Below are 23,380 nucleotides of genomic sequence, written 5' to 3'. Positions count from 1 at the left end.
CTTTAGTATTGTCCTTGCATTCCATAAAGTAGTGAGAGATCCAGAGCAAGGTCCCCAGAACATTGTATAGAAAGATATGAGCACTTGTCTTACACAGGATAAAATGGTATGAAGGCACTGCAATCTGCATTGGTTGGGGGATCAGCCACACCAGTGAGATCACAGATCTCTCAAGGGAGCTAAATATATCCACAAGTCATAGATACAATTATGACCACTAGACAGATGACTTTCAGACCCATGTATCCAGCCTTGGCCTCTTAAAGGTTCAGTCTCTCTTTGATGACTGCCTGCTGGTTGGCCTCACTTGAATGTCTCGTTTAATTAAATATTTTCAGAGAACAATTTGCATGTGTTCCCTTCCCCTCCTCAAAACTTCCCAGTTTTCATAAAAGGCACTATCAGTCTTCCATTCAGAATCTTGGAGGCATTCTTGGTTCTCCTCATTGCTTAAACTTCCTTCTATATTCAATGAATTGCCAACTCTTGCCTATTTTTTCTAATGTCTTTTGTGTCTCCTCATCTTACTTAAATGGCCACCACCATAGTTCACACCCTAATAATCTTTGAATTGACCAGTTTCTAGTTTTTCCCTTCTCTACTCCATTCTCACAAATAAGTCTCCCTAGGGCACAGATTTGACCACATCACTTCCCAGTCCAACTGCTTTCAATGGCTCACTATTGCCTCTGGGATAAAGTTCAAACTCCTCAACACAACATTTGAGGCCATTCAAAACCTGGATCCAATCTGCTTTTCTAGCCTTATCTTCCTGGTCATGATGCTGTGTTCCAATCACCATCCTGAGCCTAGCACTCCAAGCTCCCTTCCTAGGACTTCTGACTGGTGAGCATATCATGAGTTCTTAACCTTTTCTTTTCTTTCTTCCTTTTTTCTTTCTTCTTCTTTTTTTGTCTCATGGATCCCTTTGGCAGTCTGGTGAAGCCTATGAACCTTTCCCAAAAGAATATTTTTAAATGTACAAATAAAATACATAGGATTATCAAGGAAATAAATTATATTGAAATAGTTATCAAATTTTTTAAAAGTTCATGGATCCAATGTTAAGAATCCCTGCTCTGTATCTAGCCTGGACTCAGAAACATTACTCTACTGCCTATCTACCTTCATCCTAAGCCAACATCCACTTCACCATAAGCCACCATACTCTTCGCACTTCTCCCAACATCTTTCCAACTCTGGCTCTTGAAACTGTAATCAAATAAATACTTTCCAAAGACTCCTCCCCCCATTCTCAATATGTTCTGTCTTCCCCTATTAGAATGTAAGCTACTTAAAGGCAAGAATGGTCTTGTTTGCTTGTATTTGTAATCCCAACCCTTAGTATAGTGCTTGGCACATAGTAAGCACTTAATAAATGCTTTCTCATTCATTCATTTATTCATTCATTCATGTGATCCACGTCCCATAGAACTACACTATTCTCTAAACTCAGCACTCCCTCCTTACCTGTACTTACCAGAGTCCTAATCTTCCAGATTTAGCTCAGGTGTTACCTTCTCTATAAAGTCTTTCCTCAGTCACTCCAATTGTCAATGTTCTCTCCCTCTTTAAATTTTCTTCTTCTTCTTCTTCTTCTTCTTCTTCTTCCTTCTTCTTCTTCTTTTCTCTCTCTCTCTCTCTCTCTCTCTCTCTCTCTCTCCTCTCTCTTCTCTCTCTCTCCTCCTCTCCTCCCTCTCTCTCTTCTTCTCTCTCCCTCTCCCCCCCAAAAAATTATGTTGTATTTATTTCGCACATATAATACACTTTTTGGAGTGCCACCTAAAAGGCTTGGACATGGAACAAGGGATGACAGGTCATGCTGAGTGATGGTTGACAGTACTCTTCCCAGCATTCCCTAAGCTTCAAAGGGATTTTAGAAGTGACCTGAGGGCATTCTACTCAGAGTATCACTCACCATGACCTTTGGGGAGTTGATTGTGGGTAGGAGATATAGAAGCTGTGCTACTGAGAGGTAAAGAAACAAGCAGCGGGGAGGGAGAAATGGACTCCAGTGTAAGTAGGAGATACAAGTATAAAGCCATTGAAAGTTGACAGGAAGTTGTGAATAATTGTGGGAAGTCCTAAGCCAGGATGGTGAGGCTGATGCAACCTCAACCTGTGTCTTAGGTAATTCAGATATGCTCATCCAGTTCAGGCTGAAGATAAAGACTAGTGACCTTCTTTCTTAACCTCTTCTCAGAGAGGGCCATATGTACCTAGTTCTTTACTTATTTCTAAATCACTTCCCTCTGGTCTTGTGTTAACACCTTTGTGTTAAATATTTATTTTATTTCCAGAACTAGTAAATGTGATAATTTTTCATCTGCAGAAACTCAGAGCTGTGTGTTATGTCTTAGTTAATTCTTACAGTTATAGAGTGGGAGAAAGGGGAGGGGAAATTGGGAGTGGAGGTAGGGGAGGTGTAGGAGGACAGCTTTCTTCCTTCTAGAGAGACTGAATGTTTGATTCAGACTGAACTTGGGGGCTTGGAGCTAATTTAGAACAATTGGGAAACTGTAACTGTTTCGAAAACTCTTCCTTCTTTTACAACATGACTAATATGAAAATAGGTTTTACATGATTGCGTATATATAACCTATATCAAATTGCATCTTAGGGAGAGGTGAAAAGAGGGAGGGAGGGAGGAAATTTGGAACTCAAAATTTTACAAAAAGTGAATGTAAAAATTGTCTTTACATGTAATTGGAAAAAATAAAATACTATTAAAAGAAAGGAAAAAAAGAACAGTTGGGCAAGATGCGAGGTTAGTATTAACTGTTATAGGTCTACTAAAAAATTCTGAATTCATATGCTTCTAGATGGAAAGAGAGTAAAGTACAGATATTTTCACTTTCCATTTTATTGGCAGCAACAGGCTGTGAAATGTACACCATACCCCTAAAGAGGAGAGGTTGGTGAGTCACTTTGAAAGTCAAAACCCTTCTCTTGATGGGATGTAATGGTCTAGAGAAGCTCTGCCCGTGAAATGGGAGGTGAGGGAATTTTGTCAGCATGATCAATAGATATTCTGCTTTAGGGGATGATTGACAGTTCAACTGGCCTACTTCCTAGTGCCAACAACTGATTACATATCTATCCTTTATTTATCTGTAAACAACTTGTATCCCCCCAGTACAACACAAAGCCCTGGAGGGTACAGTATGGACTGTCTCACTTTTGCATTTGTATCTCAAGGGCATAGCATAATATCTGGCATAAAGTAGGCATATTTAATAAATGCTTTTTCATGAGTTGATATCAGGGATATCGTTGATAAAAATATAAGAAGAGAATAGGCACACTTTCGAAGATGATTCTCTACAGTCAATCACATACAAATTGTCTGGAAGATAAAAAGAATACAGGATCCTATTGGGCTTATATTTTTGTTGATTATAAGCATGATGAGACTCCAAAGAGCAAACTTTAACATTAAGGTCTCTCCTTCATCAAGGAGTCTCCTATGTAATTAATTCTCCTTGGACAACTAAGGGGCATATGAATAGACATTTGGATTTGGGGTCAAGAAGACCTGAATCCAAATCCAACCTCTAGCACTTCCTAGCTGTGTGATCCTGGGTATGGCATTTAAATCTGTTTCCTCATCTGTAAAATGGGCATAATAATAATAGCACCCACTTCACAGGCTTGTGAGGACAAAATGAGAGAATATATATAAAGCCCTTTGTAGATCTTAAAAGGCTGTGTAAATGCTGGCTACTATTAAGATCACACAAGAGATAAATGTTCAGTGATCTAACACGCAATAATTTTTAGAAATGATCTCAATTTGCTTTCCATTTGAACAAACTGAATAGTTTGAAAACAAAAACAAAAAGCCCTTGGTTCAGTTTGTGTTTCAAAAGAATTTTTAAATGAATAATTGGGATTGTTTAAGATTTGTAGTAAACTAATTCATTTTGTTCTACTTGTTTCTTTGTTCATGGTTTAGTTCTCTTGTCACACATACAGAAGCTGGGCTAGAACGATAGGAACTGGTCCCTCTTACAGGGCAGTTGAGGTAAACTTCCTCCTTCCGGATTGACTGGTCTACGCTGGAGTCTTGTGAGAAGGCTGTCCCTGGGGTCCAGGCTATAAGAGGACTTTCTAAGTGAAACTATCTGGTAAAAGGCCCTTTGGTGAAATCAGTAACTAGACCTCCTTGGGAGGGATTCAAAAATGGATACACTTCATACCAAATCACATCTGAGTGTCTGCTCTTAAGCAGAATTCTTTCTCTTGGGGTTGAGGGGAGAATAAACCATGATCATTGGTTTTTTGTGTCACTATAATATTTCTTAACTTGGAGGAGTCTGGGAACTTTATTGTTGTTGTTGTTGTTGTTGTTTTTGGTTTGAGTTAGGCAATGGGGTTAAGTGACTTGCCCAGGGTCACACAGCTAGTAGGTGTCAAGTGTCTGAAGCTGGATTGGAACTCAGGTCCTCCTGACTCCAGGGCCAGTGCTCTATGCACTGTACCACCTAGCTGCCTCAAGTCTGGGAACTTTAAAAAAAAATTTTGATATGTGTCTCAATATAATTGGTTCTATATAAGACAAATTTATGGAGTAAAAAAAAACAATATATGGAATAAATAAATAAAACATTTCCATAACAATTCCATAACACAGCATGAAAAAGCTAGTTGCACATGAAACTGCAACTCTGTTATGTACAACTTGCTATTCCTTTTAAATATATAATAAAGTTTTCATGTAAATTTTTTTCCTTTCCCCCTCTCTTTTCCCCTCCTTTGCTTTTAAAATACTCTTCTATGAAGAGGCCCATAGCTTTTATGACTTCCAAAGGAGTCCAAGACACAACAAAGGTTAAGAACCTCTGGAGAGAGTGACTTTACTTCTAGTACTCTCTCCCTACTATCATTCTCTAGTTGGGAGAAAGGAATTGTGTTAGAAAATATTCTCAGGTCCATGCTAAACATGAATGTCTGGGACTGATCATCCCTCATAGGCAAATTCCTGCCATGATTTAATTGACCCAGAAGGCCTCTCAATTAGGATGCTAAGGATCCACACAGACAAATTAATTCTCTCCAGGTATCTTAGCCTTGGGAGAACAAAGAGGCACTTCCCCACCCCCTGTGTTAGATTCCATAAGGAGCTACACAAGACACACACAAGGCTACATGTTTTAATGAAGAGAACACTGAACCTGGGGTCACAAGACCTGGGTTGAGTCTCAGCCCTGCATCTTAATAATCGTGTGTCCTTGGACAAAGCAGTTGAGTCGCAGTTTCCACAACTCCAAAATGGATATAGCAAACTTGTACTTTGCAAAGAAACTGCTTCAAGAATGGAAAAGTGGCACCTTTGAGGGGAAAGAATAAATAAATCCCAATGCCACTGACTGTGCAGATGGTAGGCTGATTCCATGACCCAAATCTCATGTTCAAGTGGTCCTCAATGATGTCCAATTTGCTTTGGCTTTACACAAACAATGTGGATGACTTGAACAACTGCAGAGAATGGGCCGGCTGCCAACCAACTGCTACTCACGGGGCAAGTATGCCAGCCTAGCTAAAGTAGCAAGGCAAGGCACCCTGTGGGAAAGAGAAGGGGTAGGATGTGCCAGACAAGTCAAACAACTACTACCACCTTGACCACCAATTTCTTTCAAACCTTATTAGAGAAAGCCTAAGGCCTTGACCTCTAGTAAAATACTGTTGAAAGCCACAGATGAGCCAGTGGACCGCACAGCCAAATGTAGGCCAGCTTAAATTTAGAAACTGCTAGTGCAGCTGTATTTTTCAACAGCCCTGACTTCAACACTGATCAGGAGTTTATCTTCCCCCTTTACACCCAGAACAGATCTAGGATTCACCCCCTTATACTAGAAACAGAGAACTAAGCCCAGTGTATTTGGTTTTAAAAGTCTCATTCTGCAAACTAGAAACATTTCAACTTGTTATTTTCATTCATTGGAACTTCCCTAATTTTCTCAAGGGTTTTGTGAGTGGCCAGGAGCATCTAGCAATCAGTTACTCCTGCAGGTTTAGAATGGAAAGGTGATGGAGAATTTCTTTCAGTCAATTTCCAGTGCTGTTCAAGGGATCACTGATGAAGATTCCTGATTATTGAACTTCAATGGACCCACTTACGGTATTCTTTTTCTGTAGAGCAATGTAAATTCATGATTGTACTCACTAATGTGTATTTTGTATTGAATTCTATTTTTCAGCTTTTTTTTATCATAGTCATTGTACTGAGATATTTGACTTCCCAGAGTCCTAGAATACATCCCACTCTGTTTTGTATATTTATTGCATTAAACAGTAAAACTTAATTAATAATTTTGTTTTTTAAATCTTGCTTATCAGACATTTTTGGTAGGATACAACAAAATAGAGAAATACTTTGAAAAGAAAAGGTATTTTTCAATGCTTTTAATGACTCCTGAAACAAAAAACAATTTTTAATAAACAATTGTATTAAAAAAAAAAAGAAAGAAAGCCTAAGGCCTTGAACTTTGAGTCCTGGGAATGCTTCCAACCCAGTGCCTACAGCCATCATGCTAAGAGGCAACCCCGGTTGAGATATAGCCTGGCAAATGCTCACAGAAGAAGCTACTAAAGACCAGGACAGAAAGTTCTTCCTACCAAACTTCTTGGCACTGTCCAATGTTCAACATCAGAAAATGATTTGTTTCTATCAGTGGAAATGGCATTAAAGAAGAGGCATTAACATCTGTTTTGCCGTTGTGGGACTTATTCATCTTATTTGCAGCTAAACCTTACATATATATTGTTCTCCCCGTTAGAATGTAAGCTCCTTGAGAGCAGGGACTGTCTTGCTTTTCTATTTGTATCCCAATCACTTAACACAGTACTCTGAATGTTTTTGTTGTTTAGCTGTGTTTGACTCTTTATAACTCCTTAAACCATACTGTTTATGGAGTTTTCTTGGCAAAAATACTGGTGTGGTTTGCCATTTCCTTCTTCAGGGGATTAAGGCAAACAGGTTCAGTGACTTGTCCAGGGTCACACAGATAGTTAGTGTCTGAGGCTGGATTTTAACTAAGGTCTTTCTGATTCCAGGTCCAGCTTTCTGTCCTCTGAGCCACCTAGTTGCCTACTTTGTACATAGTAAGGACTTAATAAATACCTTTTTCACTCATATTCATTTGTTTAATAATCACTAGTACCAGTGAACTTCTGATGTTGATTATATATGTATATATGTGTGTGTGTGTGTATGAGTATACATATATGTGTATACACTTATATATTTATATAAATATACTTATATGCATATATAGGTGTATGCATTTAAAGTTTTATTTTTGGTCCAGATTTTTTCATTTATTTTAGTTAGTATGGTGGAACTTCCAGCGTGGATACTCCCTCCAATGATGCAAATCAATAACTTGTCTATAGTGAGTTTTTTAGAGCGGGGCACCACGAAGTTGTTGTCAGGGGCACTGACTGGCTGTGACTTGTCTATAATCACAGTTAGTATGTATCAGAGGCAGGATTTGAAGCCAGGTCTTTCTGACTCTAAGACTAGCCCTCTTTCTATGATGCCAGGCTGCTTCTGTAATTATCCGCTGGATAGGTACCTGCTGACATGCATTTCTTGTAGTTATTCACTTGATGCTGACACTGATAGCTCCTTTGCTTGCATAAGGGGCCAGACACTTGAATTTATGTTCACCTTATTGGCATGTGATGAATTAGAGACTACATCTAAGAGATACCCTTCTGCCTTTATGACAGTTCAATCTTCCTTCCTAATGGAATGTACTAGTAGAGCGGGAAGATGTCCATTCCTATTAGAATTTGATAAAACTCTGCCCCTTCGTGGCCAAGTGCATTCAGATGCATCTACCTAGAAGTTCAATGGCTGTCTCAAACTAAACATGTTCAAAATGGAGCACGTGACTGCTAGAATAACATTTCAAATTCCCAGGTCTGACTACTTTATTCCCATGCTCAAAAACTTCCAGTAGTCTCCTTCTGCTTCATATAAGCTAAAATAGAAGCTCAGCAGCTGTATTCAAGGCTCTCCATGATCTAAGCCAGATGTGGCCACGAAGCCTGCAGGTTCCACACCCCTGATAAGTTCTCACCTAGCTCTCTGGACTTATTTCTTTTTCTTTCTTTTTTTTTTTAAACTTTTAGGCAATTGGGGTTAAGTGACTTGCCCAGGGTCACACAGCTAGTAAGTGTTAAGTGTTTGCTCTGAGGTCGTATTTGAACTCAGGTCCTCCTGACTTCAGGGCCAGTGCTCTATCCACTGTGCCATCTAGCTGCCCCTGGACTTATTTCTTATTATTCCCTTTCACATTCTGTGTTCTACACTGAATTGTACAAACTATTTCCCAAACTCATTATTTTATGTCTCATCTTTGTGGCTTTGAACAGGCTTTCTCTCGTGCCTAGAATTTATTTCACTCACTTCTTCCTCATAGAATTCCTAATTTTTTTTCTAGTCCCAATCTGGCTGCCACCTCCATCCTAAAACTTTTCCTGATCCTGCCAGTTGTTAGCATTTTCTCCCCAAATTACCTTGAATGTATTTATCAGTTCCTCAGTAGAATGTAAGCAACTTGAAGGCAGGAACTAGTATAGTTTTGGTTTTTATATGCTCAGAAACTTTTACATAATAGATGCTTAATAAATATGAGGTTATTGGAATTGAATTGCAAGGTGAAATTCTCAAATGCTGTTATAATGATTATACTCAAAAAAAGAAATTGCAAGTTACTTGAAAATTGCCTAATTTTCTTTTCTGTGCAGAAGTGGTGGACTATGGGTATGGAATACTGCATATACTGTCAGCCTTGGTCAGTGTATCAAATAGCTTTGACAAACTGGTTCTTTTCCTCTTTTTTAAAATATTCTTTGTTGTAAGGGATGTTTGATTGGATAGGATAGAGGGAAAACTGTATTATCAAATGAAGGCAAAACATTCCTCACTTCTTTTTCAGTAGGAATGCATTCATTCATTCATTCATTCATTCATTCATTCATTCATTCATTCATTCAACAAATGCTAGTTTAAAATAGAGCCTACAAGGGCTTTGTTTCTGCTTTCAGAAGGAAGGCAGTGAGATGACATCAAAGTTCCTGGTAACCAGAAAGGCTTAGCATTCTATGCTCACGGTTAGAGATTCAAGTTGGGGTTTACAGCCAGAAGCCACAGCTCCAACATGCATAGGATCAGGACCACAGAATCAGACCATGGGAAGAAAAGACAAAAAAAGATGAATGCTCTTATTTCCTCCACAGTTTATGAAATTAAATTTCATGAATTAGTCCTTTTTATTTTGGAGAAGAAAATGGGGGCAACCCGGAGAACATTCCTGATGGATCTGGCTCGAAAGAAAGGTTTCAGGGTCGAAAATGAGTTAAGGTAGGACGGTACTTATTTCATTTTTAAAATCTCTGATTGGCTTAAAAAAAAAGAAAAAGAAACCCAACTTATTTAAAGCTCTACTTACCAGGCCAGCATCATCCTGATCACATCAGCACGTTACTTACACAGGCATACATGGACATATCCTGGGCTAAAATTTTAAGCTCTAAATAACTAATCACTTAAGTAAATCATTAACTTTTCCAAGATGCATGATAAACAAATCAAGAGAAATTTGGTTTGTTCTGGAAGGCAGTAAAAACTTGGAGTTCTTTAGCTTTGCACTCTGGTGAAGGGGGGGGGATAGCTAAATAGTGGTTGACATATAGAGAAAATGGTGGGATTTTTCTATGCTTAATTTTATTCTTGACAGAAACTCACCAATTTCTGTGCATTTTCCCCAACTCAAACCAAAGGGTTTCAACTACTTTAACACAGAAGCCTGGTCTTCCTGTTTTCCTTTCACCTGGGCTCCTGTATGTGAGTTCAGCTTTATTGGCAGGGGCTAGGAGGGCTGACAGGTACATCTAGTCTGCTTACATACTGCCTCTAGTGGGTGTAGGCCATTAAGTGTTGTCAGGAGAAGGTTTCTGTGCAGGATGGCCTTTGTGGGGATCCCCAGGAGAATGATGACCCTCTTGGATCCATGGGGACCATCAGATGCAATTGCTGAAAGGGATACTTTATAGAGGAGAGAGCTAAGACCTTGAAGAGGGGTTGGAACTTGGTCAAGGTTGCATAACCAGCAAGTAGCAGGCTGAGAATAAGAACCCATGTTTCATTACTCAGCCATCACCAAACAGAGGCATAATGGATCACATTCCCAAATGTGCTGAAATCAGAGCCTGGGGAGATAGGATAAGCGGGCAATCATTTTCAGAAGGTAGATAGATATACCTCCAAACTAGTCATTATATTTTAAGGGCTTTCTGGTACATATCATGTCTACTAATACACAACTAAACCAAAAAGCTCAATTTAATGGGGGAGGGGACAGGGGGATGGTGGTGATAAAGATCCAAATGCAGAAATAAATCCTGATTATAAATATGAACTTTGGGATTTGTGGGATGAACAAAGATAAAGCAACCTGATACATTTTGAATGACAAGGGTATTGATAAAGCATGTTCCAAACTTAGTTTATAAGTATAGAACCCAAATCATCACTTCACACACACCCACACACACACAAACACCCCCCCCACACACACACACAGTGCATTCACACTCATATACACTTTGGAATTCTCTGGGAAAGCTGTTACTTAAAAAGGTTTGAGAGAAAAAATAAATAAATTTCCCAGTGAATACAGGACTGTCCTAAATTATTGAGAAGACAATAAATCATGATAACTGATAATAAGTTATGCTAACGTTCATTGCCAAAGTGAAGTGAAGAATGTATCATCTACTAAAACATTCACCTTCGAGGCATTTGGATCTCCTTTTGTCTTTTTCTTTCTCCTCTTCATCACTTTGCCTCTCGTGGTCTCTCTTCTTTTCTTTCCCTCTATTTATCTTCTCTCCTTTGCCTTTCCTCCTTTTCTCTTCTTACTCATTATAACATGCAATTGAAGTATCTTAAAGAAAGATATTTGTTGTTCTTATTGAATTACATGTCATTATCTCTGCCTTTAATTTTGTAAGGAGGCAAATTGAACATTTTCTTTTTCTCTCTTTCAAGAAAATCCCAATTAGGTCTTTTAAAAATCAGTGTAAAACACCTGATTCCTATTTTTCTATTGTCAATTATTATTATATTGTGTGCACGGTTTTTATTTTTGGTTCTATTTTGTATTACTACAGGTCAGGGGTCCTTTTTACCCTCAATCTACAACATTCAGTATGGATAGGATCTACTTCTGCTTAAAATAGTTACAGGAAAATGATAGCACAATTGACTTCAATTTTATTTCCATAAGATTTATTGTTATCATTGAGCCGTTCTTGAGTTTGGTCTGGAAATACTGACTCTAACAGCGGTGTCAGCTTGGGTTAGTCATTTGCTTTCCTCTGGAATTTGATATTACAGATGCCTTGGTAAAATGAGGCAGCTGAAGTAGTTGATTTCTAAGATCCTTTCTAGGGCTAAAATCTAATGACTTTCTATGAGACAGAAAGAGAGAAACTTACAGAGACAGAGAGACACACAGAAAGAGAGAGGGAGGGAGGGATGGAGACAAACAAAGCAATACAGAGAAGACAGAGACAGAGAGACAGAGACAGAAAGACAGCGACAGAGAAAAAGAGAAAAACAATTTTTTAAATTGTTTTGGCTTTTCCTTTTTTTTTACAATTTATTTTTACATCATGTATATTTTCAGATATATCCCTTTCTCTTTCCTACTCAGTGAACCATGAACCATTCCTAGTAACAGTTTTTTTTTTCAAAGAGAGAAAATAGCAATTAAAAAAAATCAACCATGTCTGGCATCATATGCAATAGAGAATAATTTTAAAATCTAATTAAATAATGATAGTTGACATTTGTATGATGTTTTAAATATTGCAATCATCATATATGTGCACATGTACGCACACATATAATGTCATTTGATCCTTACAACACCTTGAAGTGTAATTTGAAGGTGAAGAACCTTAGCAAACTCTCAGCGAGTAAGTAATTTGCCCAGGGTCATTACAGCTAGTAAGTCTCGGAAATGTGAGTCAAACCCAGGTTTTCCTAGCTCCATGTCTGCGCTCTATTCATTATGCCAGGCTTACTCCTTATGGGTACATCTGAAATTTAAAAATAAACAAACCACCTGCCCTTTATTCCAAACTGTGGTATTTTTTTTTAAAAAAAGTGTATAGATACGTGAAAATATTTCTCCTTCAATCTCTAAATTTCCTGAAAAATTAAGTATAAAGATTCAGAAAAAGAAATAGAAAGTTTCTTTGGCAAGGGGGTCCTTGAATCTATAACTCGCTGACTCAGAACAAGCTTTTCCTGCTGCCAAAAGTGCTGCATCTTTGCCTGGGGGGAGGGAGTGTTGTGTGTGTGTGTGTGTGTGTGTGTGTGTGTGTGTGTGTGTACGCCTGCTAAGAACTCAGCCCAGCTGCACATGCAAGAGAGGAAGCTGACATACAGTGGCAGGTCAACTGTGGCTGTGCACTTGATTATGGCAAAGTTCCCAGACTTAAACAGTGGAACAACTACTTCTAATATGTCTTTTATATAAAAGTAAAAATAAATGCATATCAACTACCGGAAACAGAAGTCAGAGTTCTCAAACTGAATTTTTTTACACAGAAATTTCACCACAATCTGATCAGGATCGGTGAGAATAGGTCTTAAGGTGATTAAAAAAAAGACTGCTCATTTGGTGGATTGAAGATTAAGAATGGAGAGGGATGTTAGAAATCATTTAGTCCAGATTTCTTATTTTATAGATGAGGAAAATGTGACTCAATGAGAAGGGAAATGACTTTTCCATAGTCAAATAGGTCCTAAGTGGCAGAGCTAAGATTAAGGGTGTGCTGCAGTGGAAAAGTATAGGATTGAGTTCAGATCCTGACTGCCATTTATTAGCTATGGAACCTTGGGGAAGTTACGTCTTTGGGCCTCAGTTTTCATTTCTATAAAATTTCATTATCTATCATTTATAAATAAAAGAGTGTTATAAAAATTTTTATATTACTTTTCCATTTTTTGTCTGTTGTTTTCCTACTTTTATTTCTTCTTTAAATGCTTTTGGGATGTTATTAAACCTTAGCCTTTTGCTTAACTTTCCATAAAATTGTCTTTTCTTCCACTAACCTATTGCTTTTTTGTGTTTTATGAAGCAATACTACTCATAATATGGCATCATCTTCCTCTGGAAGATTTTATAAATGAGCTTATATTATTGACTAATAGTACCATTGGCTGCCAAGTCTCTTTGATTAGCAAGGTGATAAAATGTTTGTTTGGTTGATATGGTTTCTAGACTTTTTAAATTTTCCTATGGAGACTGATTTAATTTAAACTTCCCTAGGAATGTGGAGAGTCTGGGTTGATGTCTCTTATTTTATATTTCCCATTGCTTGGTGTCAAAGGCTTTTAAAAATAGGTCAGTTTAGAGTATTCTCAATTACAACCACATCTTCTCATTTGTGTACTCTATCTTCTAATTTAGTATAGATTTTGATCTTTCTTCTAATAAATTGATAATCTGTGTGTAGAGAGTTGATTTGAAAATGGTTCCCACATACCCAAAGGGTTATAAAACAGTACATATCCTTTGACCCAGCAATATCACTACTAGCTTTGTATTCCAAAGAGATAAAAAAGGGGGAGGAGGAACCATATGCACAAAAATATTTATAGCAACTCTTCTTTGGTAACAAAGAATTGGAAATTGAGGGGATGCTCATCAGTTGGGGAATGGCTGACCAATTGTAATGAAATACTATTATGCTATAAGAAATAATGAGTAGGATAGTTTCAGGAAAACCTGGGAAGACTTACATGAAATAATGCAAAGTGAAGTGAGCAGAACCAGGAGAACATTATACACAGTAACAGCAGTATTGTATGATGATCAGATGTGAGTGATTTAGCTATTCTCAGCAACACAATGATCCAAGATAATTCTGAAGGATTCATGACGAAAAAGAGAAAGAACTGATGGAGTGTGAAAGTGGATTGAAGCATACTTTTTTTAGACTTTATTTTCTTGTGGTTTTTTTGTCTGTTTTCTTTCACAAAATGCCAATATGGAAATATGTTTTGCATGACTGTAATGTATAATCTATATCAAATTGCCTTCTCAAGGATGAGGAGGGGAAGGAGGGAGAGAATTTGGAACTCAAAATGTTAAAATTTTTTACATGTAATTAAAAATATAGAAATAGATAAAAAAGAAAAGAAGATGTTCCCCACATCAGTAAGCATTAATTTCCTATTTGTTAAAATACAGTTGGTTTAATTTCTGATAGTGTTACTTTGTGCTGACCATGTCCAGTGGCTTCCTATTCTCATCTCAAAGATTCATCTATATGTGTAGTCTACAAGCCTTTTCTCTCTCTATCCCACTTTTTACTACTGAACCATATTTTCCAACACACTCCCTTATGCCCACACATTAGCACTTAAGTTACCAAATATTGAAATATATATTGATTTAATTTAGAAGGTCTTGTTGAATTCTTAATAGAGTTCCTCTACTTTTACATCCTCATTCTCTGCAAAAGGTGTTGATTCATAAGTTAATAAGCTCATCCTTTTCACGTTTATGTTTTTTGTAGATGTTTATTTGCAAAATGAGGTTGAATAAGTGTACCATGAAATGCCTTTGGATGCATGTAAAAAAATAACAAACTTTACCAATTCATTTTTCTACCCCTCTAATGAGAATCTCTGAGCCATCCGAACCATTTGTTGAAATGTCTGATTTCATTATAGTAGAATTGTCAAGAGTGCTATCATTCCTCTAGTGCTATGTCCATTTGTTGGTTACCAAATGAAGATTTCCTATCTAGAAGTGCCAATAATGAAGGTACTGTTTGTAGAAGGTCTAACAATATTGTGATTTTTAGCACTCTCAGCCACCTTTTCTTCTACTCTACCACTATGAAAAGGGGTCTTGTTAGTAAATAATCTTGAATATGGCCCTGGGACCTCATATATTTCATGGTGGCATCTAGCGTGTGTAGCTCTTCTCCAGGAAATGAAAAGTTTGCACTCACAAGCATTATCCTTGTCCCTTAATGGCACAATAAGAAGGGAGGCCCTGCTAATTAAACAACAACAACAACAACAACAACAACATTCATTGTTTTGTCATCTATCTCACAGCAATTCAGTGACTCACATTGTGGCAGAAAACAATTCTGGTTCAGATGTCCTGGCTTGGCTCAGGGCGCATAAAATGGAAAAGACAGAACAGATTGAACTCCTTGATGTCTCTTGGCTAATCGAATGCATGAAAGCTGGAAAACCAGTGGAAACAAAAGGAAAATATCAGCTTGTGGTAAGTTAGATAGAAATAAATTTCATTGACTTAGGAATGATTTCTTCAAATGAGAAATAAGCTCCTTCTTACTTTGATATTTCCCAAGATCTATGATCTTAATGGTCTGCATATTCCAACTCAAATTGCTACACTGCTATAGTAAAAATATTCACTGCTTGGTGACCATTTCCTCTGGTCATGAGCCTTTTTTCGTACTTAGCTGGGCTCTGACTACAGGCGACAGACTACAGACTCTTTGCTAGGACTGTACTTACAGAGTGACAGAGATGATCTAGTGCAACTTCTCATATTCAGAAGATTGTAAAGGTCCTTGAAAGTCCAGGACCTAACTAATAACTAAAAATTTGGCCACATCAGGTTATCCATTCATGAAGTGTGAACAAATCCTATAAATGAGTCATTATGGAGGAATGGCAAACAATGATCACACCAGAGACCTTATCTCCTGTATCCATGACTAGAATTCATATCCCATTCTTAGATCCACCTGATTGAGTCCCTTTATTCCTTTAAGGCATAGTTCAAGCAACATCTTCTATATGAAATTTTTCCTGACCCCAAATGCTAGTGTCCTACCTTCCAAAGAAACTTATATTTGACTACTTCATATGTATTTGCATTTATTCCCTTTATATTTATGCTGCCTGTATTTATATGCATGCTTCTGGTCTCCCTCATTAGGATGGAAGCACTTTTAAAGAAGGGATTGTTTCAGTGTCTGTACTTGCACTGTAGTATTTGGCATGGTGCCTGGCATATACTAGACCCTTAATAAATTTATTATGATTCAATTTAAAAATATACTGTTGTTTTGTAGGGCTTTAAATATACAAGCCCTGGAAACTATCAGTGAGTTTAGAAGTCTGGGAAGTTGAAGAGAGAGTCAGCAGTTGAGGAAGAGCCCAGCTCTTCACTTCTTGGTGATGGGGTGGTGAGGAAAGGGGTAGGAAAGGAGATTTTCTCTCTTTTCCATCCTTATTTATCATAGTCCTTAGCAATGGAACTGATTACTTAGACGGAGAAACAGAATCCAGTTGGAGAATCTATTCATGAGAGTTCTAGGAACAATTGAGGAAGACACGTGGACATACAGAGAAGCAGTCACTTAAGGCTAGAAGAAGCTTCCAGTAGCAGCAGAAAAGGGAGATGGCAAAGGAATCAGAGGGAAAATAGTCCTGGTAAATGACAGTTGAATTTCCTGAGGACTCTACTAGGAGAGAAAGGATGGCAAGGTTCTATCACATAGCTGTTGTAAGTTGCCTTGGCCATATGTGTTTTCTACATGTATGACTCTCTACCATTGTTCTGGAAGTTTTTACCTGCTCTTCTGATAGATATTATATATATATGTATGTATATACATATTTGTTGGAGAGTATACCCCAGGTTTTTCAGGGCAAATGCTCTATGGCTGCTATTCATCTATGCTGTTTTAGTAAATGACTCTGCTAAGAGCTATTTGTGTTTACTGGTTGTACTCCTTAATAGGAGGCACACCACTGAGGGCTCGTGGTCTATGGTTATAGAAGGCATCTCAAACCTGAGGTAAAAGCCATTCTCTGGAAAACCCAGCCCAGGCATGTGAGTGCAAGTTGGCAATATTCCAGAATGGATGTTATAGGATCAGATTTAGGGCTGAAAGGAACCTTAAAGTCATTGGGTCCAACTCCCTCCAGAAACCTAGGCTCAGAGAAATTAAGTGACTCAGGGCCACACAGCTAGTGTCTGTGCTGGGATTTGCACCTAGGTCTCCACATCCGACATACCAAACTCCTAGAGCTTCATGTTTTATTAGGAAATCTCCCCTGGTGCTCTCTCCCCTCTCCCTCCCCACCTTCTCTTTTCTGTCTTCTCTCTTTCAATACTGCTATGTCATTACTGTGATAGGCCAGCCTACGAGCCCAGCCCAGACGTTATAGGGCTTCTTGCTTTTATCTGCTACTTCCAAACAACCTCAGAGTGGAAGAAAAATGAAAATGTTCATTAGGGCAGCAGCTTCTGCCTTCTTGCTACCACTGGTCTATTGTTCTGCCTCCCAGCCTGGGGTAACAGGGAATTAAATTAGATGATCACTAAGATCCCACTGGCTCTAAGATTCTAGGATTTAAAATAAACCTACATCAAATCAAAAATAATCAATTACAGGGTATTTCTTCTGAATACCTACAAACTTAGTACCGTTTTGATTAAGTTTTTTCTGTTGAAATTACTATGGGTTCTAGAACTAAAAAATTGAGACTCACTTCTTGCCTTCTTGCTTAGGAGAGCGAGGTTGGTTCAGCTAATCCAGACCCAAATGCAGGCACCTTGAAGATTCTACCACCTGCAATGAAAGCCATCTCCCAATATGCTTGCCAAAGACGGACAACTTTAAACAACCATAACCAAAGGTTTACGGTAAAGTAGTTAATATAAAGCCATATCTATAGAAAACAAACACATTACAGTCAATTTCCATGTATCCGCAAGCAAATTGACCAGATTATAGATTTTCTAGGACATCCTGAGTGTCCCTGTTATCCACATACTCTATTCTCATTGGTCCTACTTCTAGTGTGTTTCAGCAGTTTCCCTTTCCTCAAATAAGAAAGAAAGACTGTAAAGCCAGTTTTTGGATAATTCCCTCAGGAACTACCCACAGCACTGATCAGATAATTAAGAGATGTTTACTACTTTCTGTGACTAATGCTTTATAATGCTCATGTAAATATGGGAATGAGTACCATTCAGCACTTAGCACAGTATTTGGCACATAGGAAGCCCTCAATAAATGCTTGTTGACTGACTTATTGACTGACTAGACTAGGACTTGGAATTGGGAAGACTTGGGTTCAGATCTTGACTTTGACCCTTACTAGTCACATGACTTCAGACAAGTCCTTTATCCTCTATACACCTCAAGCAGCTCTAAGACTTATCTACTAAGTTATAAATAGGTTGCAATCTTGCACTGGTGAACCAAGTTCCCATTTAGGAAGTTCCCTAAGCTGATAGAATTGATAATAGTAATAATAATAGCTAGCATTTATATAAGGCTTTAAGGTTTGCAAAGCACTTTTGTCCTCACAACAGCCATTCGAAGTATTAACTATTATTATCCTCCTTTTACAGATAAGGAAACTGAGGCATACAGGTTAAGTGATTTGCACAGAGTCATACAAGTATCTGAGACAGGTCTTAACTCAGGCTTCCTATCCCAGCCTATCAATAATGGCATGTTATAGTCACTCTGTAGTTACAATGGTATACTAACATGCATTTGTTCACTTCCTCAGTAAATAAATCTCCTCAAGTCAGATTTGGGGTATTTACCTATTCTAACTTTCTACTCTAAGAAATTGGATGATCCTTGTGAATCACCAGTTGACAGATATCTGGAGTCTCCTTTTCAAATAGAGTTATTGCCTCTGGTGTAGAAAACAGAGTGCTGGCCTTTGAGACCACTAGGTGGCTCATTGGATAGAATGTTGGATGGGGATTCAGGAAGATCTGGATTCAAATCCTATTTCAGATGCTAGCTGTGTGGCCCTAAGTAATTAATTCAATCTCTCTCAGCTTCAGTTTCCTCATCTGTAAAATAGGGGTGATATAGTTTCCGCTTCCGGGAGCCAAGATGGCGGAGTGAAGAGGTAGTCACTCTCACTCTCCCCTATCAACCTCTGAAAACCCAGAAAATATCACCCCAGAAAAAAAAAAAACCCTGGAACTCCTGAACTAGAAGAAAGACAAGGAGCAGCAGTGCAGTAGCCCAGCAGATGGGTCTCCCAGTGCCTCAGCAAAAACAAGGGGCCCAGGCGGATAAGTACCCTGCGGCATTCATCTGAAAGGAGGTGAAGAAAACAACCTAAAGAGTTCCCTAAAGCCCCGACCTTGCTGATTCCAACCCAACACCAGGTGAGCTGTAGGAGCCCTGAAGCCCCCAATTGTGAAGAAATCCTGAAGCCCAGGTGGCAGAGCAGGCAAACACCAACACCTGGACCTCCAGTGCCTCAGTGAGGGCGGGGGAACCGGGAAACCAGCTCAGAAAACCACCAGGAGCCTCGGCACTCCACTGCAAAGGAATCTCCCGTGCATTAGCAGAGAGAGGAGACAACACTGCAGGGGGCCCCAGGCAGATAAACATCCTGCAGCAGCCATCTAAAAGGAGCTGAAGAAAGCTAAAGGAAAGGAAAAGCAGGCAACCTAGAATTGCCTGAAAGTTCCAGCCTTGCTGATTCCAGCCCAACACAAGGTAAGCTGCCAGAAACCTACAGCCTCCAATTCCCAGCATAAGAGGCCCCAAAACAAAGCCAGTGACCAAGACCTAGGCTCCCAACACAAGAAGCTTGGGTCAGTACCCTCTGTTCCCCAGCAGGAGAGCTCAATCTCTTTAAAGGCCAGGGAATAAAGAAACACCATGAGTAAAAAGAAAGTACCATAGATTCATATTATGAGAAGAGTGAAGATCAAGACAGAAATTCTGAAGAGGACAACATTGTCAACAAACCCACATCTGCAACAACAAAAGGGAATATGAACTGGTCTGAAGCCCAAAAAGCCTTCTTAGAAGAGCTCAAGAAGGATTTTAATAGTCAAATGAGAGAGGTAAAAGAGTCCTTCAAAAATACAATTGGCCAGTTGGAAAAAAAATACACTGAAGAAAACAAGTCCCTAAAAAACACAATTGGCCAATTGAAGAAGGAAGGACAAAAACTAACAGAAGAGTACACTGAAGAAAACAAGTCCCTAAAAAACACAATTGGCCAGTTGAAGAAGGAAGTACAAAATCTAACAGAAGAGTATGCTGAAGGAAACAAGTCCCTAAAAAACACAATTGGCCAGTTGAAGAAGGAAGTACAAAAACTAACAGAAGAAAACAATCTGTTAAAAACTAGAATTGGACAAATGGAAACTAATGTCTCTATGAGAGAGCAAGAATCAGTCAAACAGAAACAAAAAAATGAAAAAATAGATGAAAATGTAAAATACCTCATCAGTAAAACAACCGACCTGGAAAATCGACTCAGGAGAGACAATTTAAAAATTATTGGACTACCTGAAAATCATGATGAAAAAAAGAGCCTGGACAGTATCTTTCAGGAAATCATAAAGGAAAACTGCCCAGAAGTCCTAGAACCAGAAGGGAAAATAACCATAGAAAGAATCCACCAATCACCACCTGAAAGAGATCCCAAATTGACAACCCAAGAAATATAATAGCAAAATTCCAAAATTACCAGATGAAAGAGAAGGTGCTGCAAGCAGCCAGAAAGAAAGAATTTAAATATCATGGAACCACAGTCAGGATTACACAGGACCTTGCAGCTTCTACATTAAAAGACCGCAGGGCATGGAACATGATATTCCGTAAGGCAAAGGAGCTTGGAATGCAGCCAAGGATCAATTACCCAGCAAAAATGAGCATCATTTTTCAAGGGAGGAGGTGGATATTCAACGAAATAGGAGACTTCCAAACTTTCCTGATAAAAAGACCAGAGCTCAACAAAAAATTTGATCTTCAAGTACAGGACTCAAGAAGGACTTAAAAAGGTAAATGGGACAGAAGGATACAATATGTTGTTAATAAGGGGGGGGGCTGTTTAAACCCCTACAAGGGAATATGAGACTTGCAACCCTTGAGAACTGTATTGTTATTACACCTTGTTAAAGGAGTATACATAAAGAGGGTGGATATTAGTTGACTTTGATGTAATGATAAAAAAAAACTAATCAAGTGGGTTAAATGGATCCAAATAAGTGGATCAATCTATCTTAGAAAAGTACTGAGAAAGGAGGAGGCAGACAAGGGTAAATTACATTACAGGAAAAGACACAAAATCCTATTACAGCAGAGGGAAAGAAGGGGGGGAGCATTGTTTGAACCTTACTCTCATCAGATTTGGCTCAAGAAGGGCATAATATAATCAGTTAGGTATAGAAATCTAACTTGCCCTATAGGCAGTAGGAGGGAAAAGGGGAAAGAAAAGGGAGGGGGGAAAGAAAAGGGGGGGAAGAAGGGAGGGAAGCAGCAGTAAGACTAAAGGGGAAGAAAAGGGAAAGGGATAATAAAAGGGGTAAGGGACTGAAGGAGGCGGTGGTCAAAAGCAAAACACTAGTGAAGGGGAGAAAGGAAAAAGGAGAAAGAAAAGCATAAATGGGGGAAAAGGATGGAGAAAAAGACACAGATAGTAATCATAACTGTGAATGTGAATGGGATGAACTCTCCCATAAAAGGAAACGGATTGCAGAATGGATTAAAAACCATAATCCTACAATATGTTGTTTACAGGAAACACATTTGAAAAAGAGTGACACATACAGGGTAAAGGTAAAAGGCTGGAGCAGAATATATTATGCATCAGCTGAAGTAAAAAAGCAGGGGTAGCAATCCTGATCTCAGACAAAGCAAAAGCAAAAATAGATCTAATCAAAAGAGATAAGGAAGGAAACTACATCCTGCTAAAAGGCACCATAGACAATGAAGTAATTATCATTATAATATATAGCACCAAATGGTATAGCATCCAAATTCTTAAAGGAGAAGCTCAGGGAGTTACAGGAAGAAATAGACAGCAAAACTATACTAGTGGGGGACCTGAACCTCCCCCTCTCGGCACTAGATAAGTCTAACCACAAAATAAGAAAGAAGTTAAGGAGGTGAATAGAACATTAGAAAAGTTAGGTATGATAGACCTCTGGAGAAAACTGAATGGGGATAGAAAGGAATATACTTTTTTCTCAGCAGTACATGGCACATACACAAAAATTGACCATGTACTAGGGCATAAAAACCTCACAATCCAATGCAGAAAGGCAGAAATATTAAATGCATCCTTTTCAGATCATGATGCAATAAAAATTATATGTAATAAAGGGCCATGGAAAGATAGACTAAAAAATAATTGGAAACTAAATAATCTAATCCTAAAAAATGATTGGGTCAAACAACAAATCATAGAAACAATCAATAATTTCATTCAAGAGAATGACAATAATGAGACAACATACCAAAACCTATGGGATGCAGCGAAAGCAGTTCTTAGGGGAAGTTTTATATCTCTAAATGCTTACATAAATAAAATAGAAAAAGAGGAGATTAATGAATTGGGCATACAACTAAAAAAACTAGAAAAAGAACAAATTAAAAATCCTCAACTAAACACCAAATTAGAAATATTGAAAACCAAAGGAAAAATTAAGAAAATTGAAATTAAAAAACTATTGAACTAATAAATAAAACTAAGAGCTGGTTTTATGAAAAAACAATAAAATAGATAAGCCTTTGGTTAATTTAATTAAAAAAAGAAAAAGAAGAAAACCAAATTACTAGTATCAAGAATGAAAAGGGTGAAGCTACCACCAAGGAAGAGGAAAAAAACAATAATTAGGAATTATTTTGCCCAACTATATGCCAACAAATTTGACAATCTTAGTGAAATGGATACATATTTACAAAAATATAAATTGCCCAGATTAACAAAGAGGAAGTAAAATACTTAAATAACCCCATCTCAGAAAAAGAAATTGAACAAGCCATTGATGAACTCCCTAGGAAAAAATCTCCAGGGCCAGATGGATTTACATGCGAATTCTATCAAACATTTAAAGAACAATTAATTCCAATACTATATAGACTATTTGGGAAAATAGGTGAAGAAGGAGTCTTACCAAATTCTTTTTATGATACAAATATGGTGTTGATACCTAAACCAGGAAGAGTCAAAATAGAGAAAGAAAATTATAGACCAATTTCTCTAATGAATATAGATGCAAAAATTTTAAACAAAATACTAGCAAGTAGATTGCAGCAACTTATCACAAGAATAATACACTATGACCAGGTAGGATTTATACCAGGAATGCAGGGTTGGTTCAATATTAGGAAAACTATCAGCATCATTGAGCATATCAACACAAAACCAACAGAAACCACATGATCATCTCAATAGATGCAGAAAAAGCTTTTGATAAAATACAACACCCATTCCTATTAAAAACACTAGAAAGCATAGGTATAAATGGAGTCTTCCTTAAAATAATAAATAGCATATATCTAAAACCTTCAG

General features: G+C 38.0%; 1 protein-coding gene across 1 annotated transcript in view; it reads left to right on the top strand.

The window, feature by feature from the left end:
* Positions 1-9,069: 9,069 nt before the first annotated feature.
* The window catches only part of DNTT (DNA nucleotidylexotransferase), a 38,329-nt gene continuing 24,018 nt past the window's right edge, over positions 9,070-23,380 (top strand). Inside the window, 3 exon segments of the mRNA XM_020996745.2 lie at positions 9,070-9,373; positions 15,158-15,332; positions 17,598-17,732. Coding sequence (XP_020852404.1) covers positions 9,171-9,373; positions 15,158-15,332; positions 17,598-17,732 — 513 coding nt within the window. The 5' untranslated portion in view covers positions 9,070-9,170.

The sequence above is a fragment of the Phascolarctos cinereus genome, unplaced genomic scaffold (assembly GCF_003287225.1).
Source record: "Phascolarctos cinereus isolate Bilbo 61053 unplaced genomic scaffold, phaCin_HiC Scaffold_3;HRSCAF=262, whole genome shotgun sequence".
In the NCBI taxonomy this organism is placed as follows: Eukaryota; Metazoa; Chordata; class Mammalia; order Diprotodontia; family Phascolarctidae; genus Phascolarctos; species Phascolarctos cinereus.
This window is presented reverse-complemented; position numbering and strand designations above follow the sequence as displayed.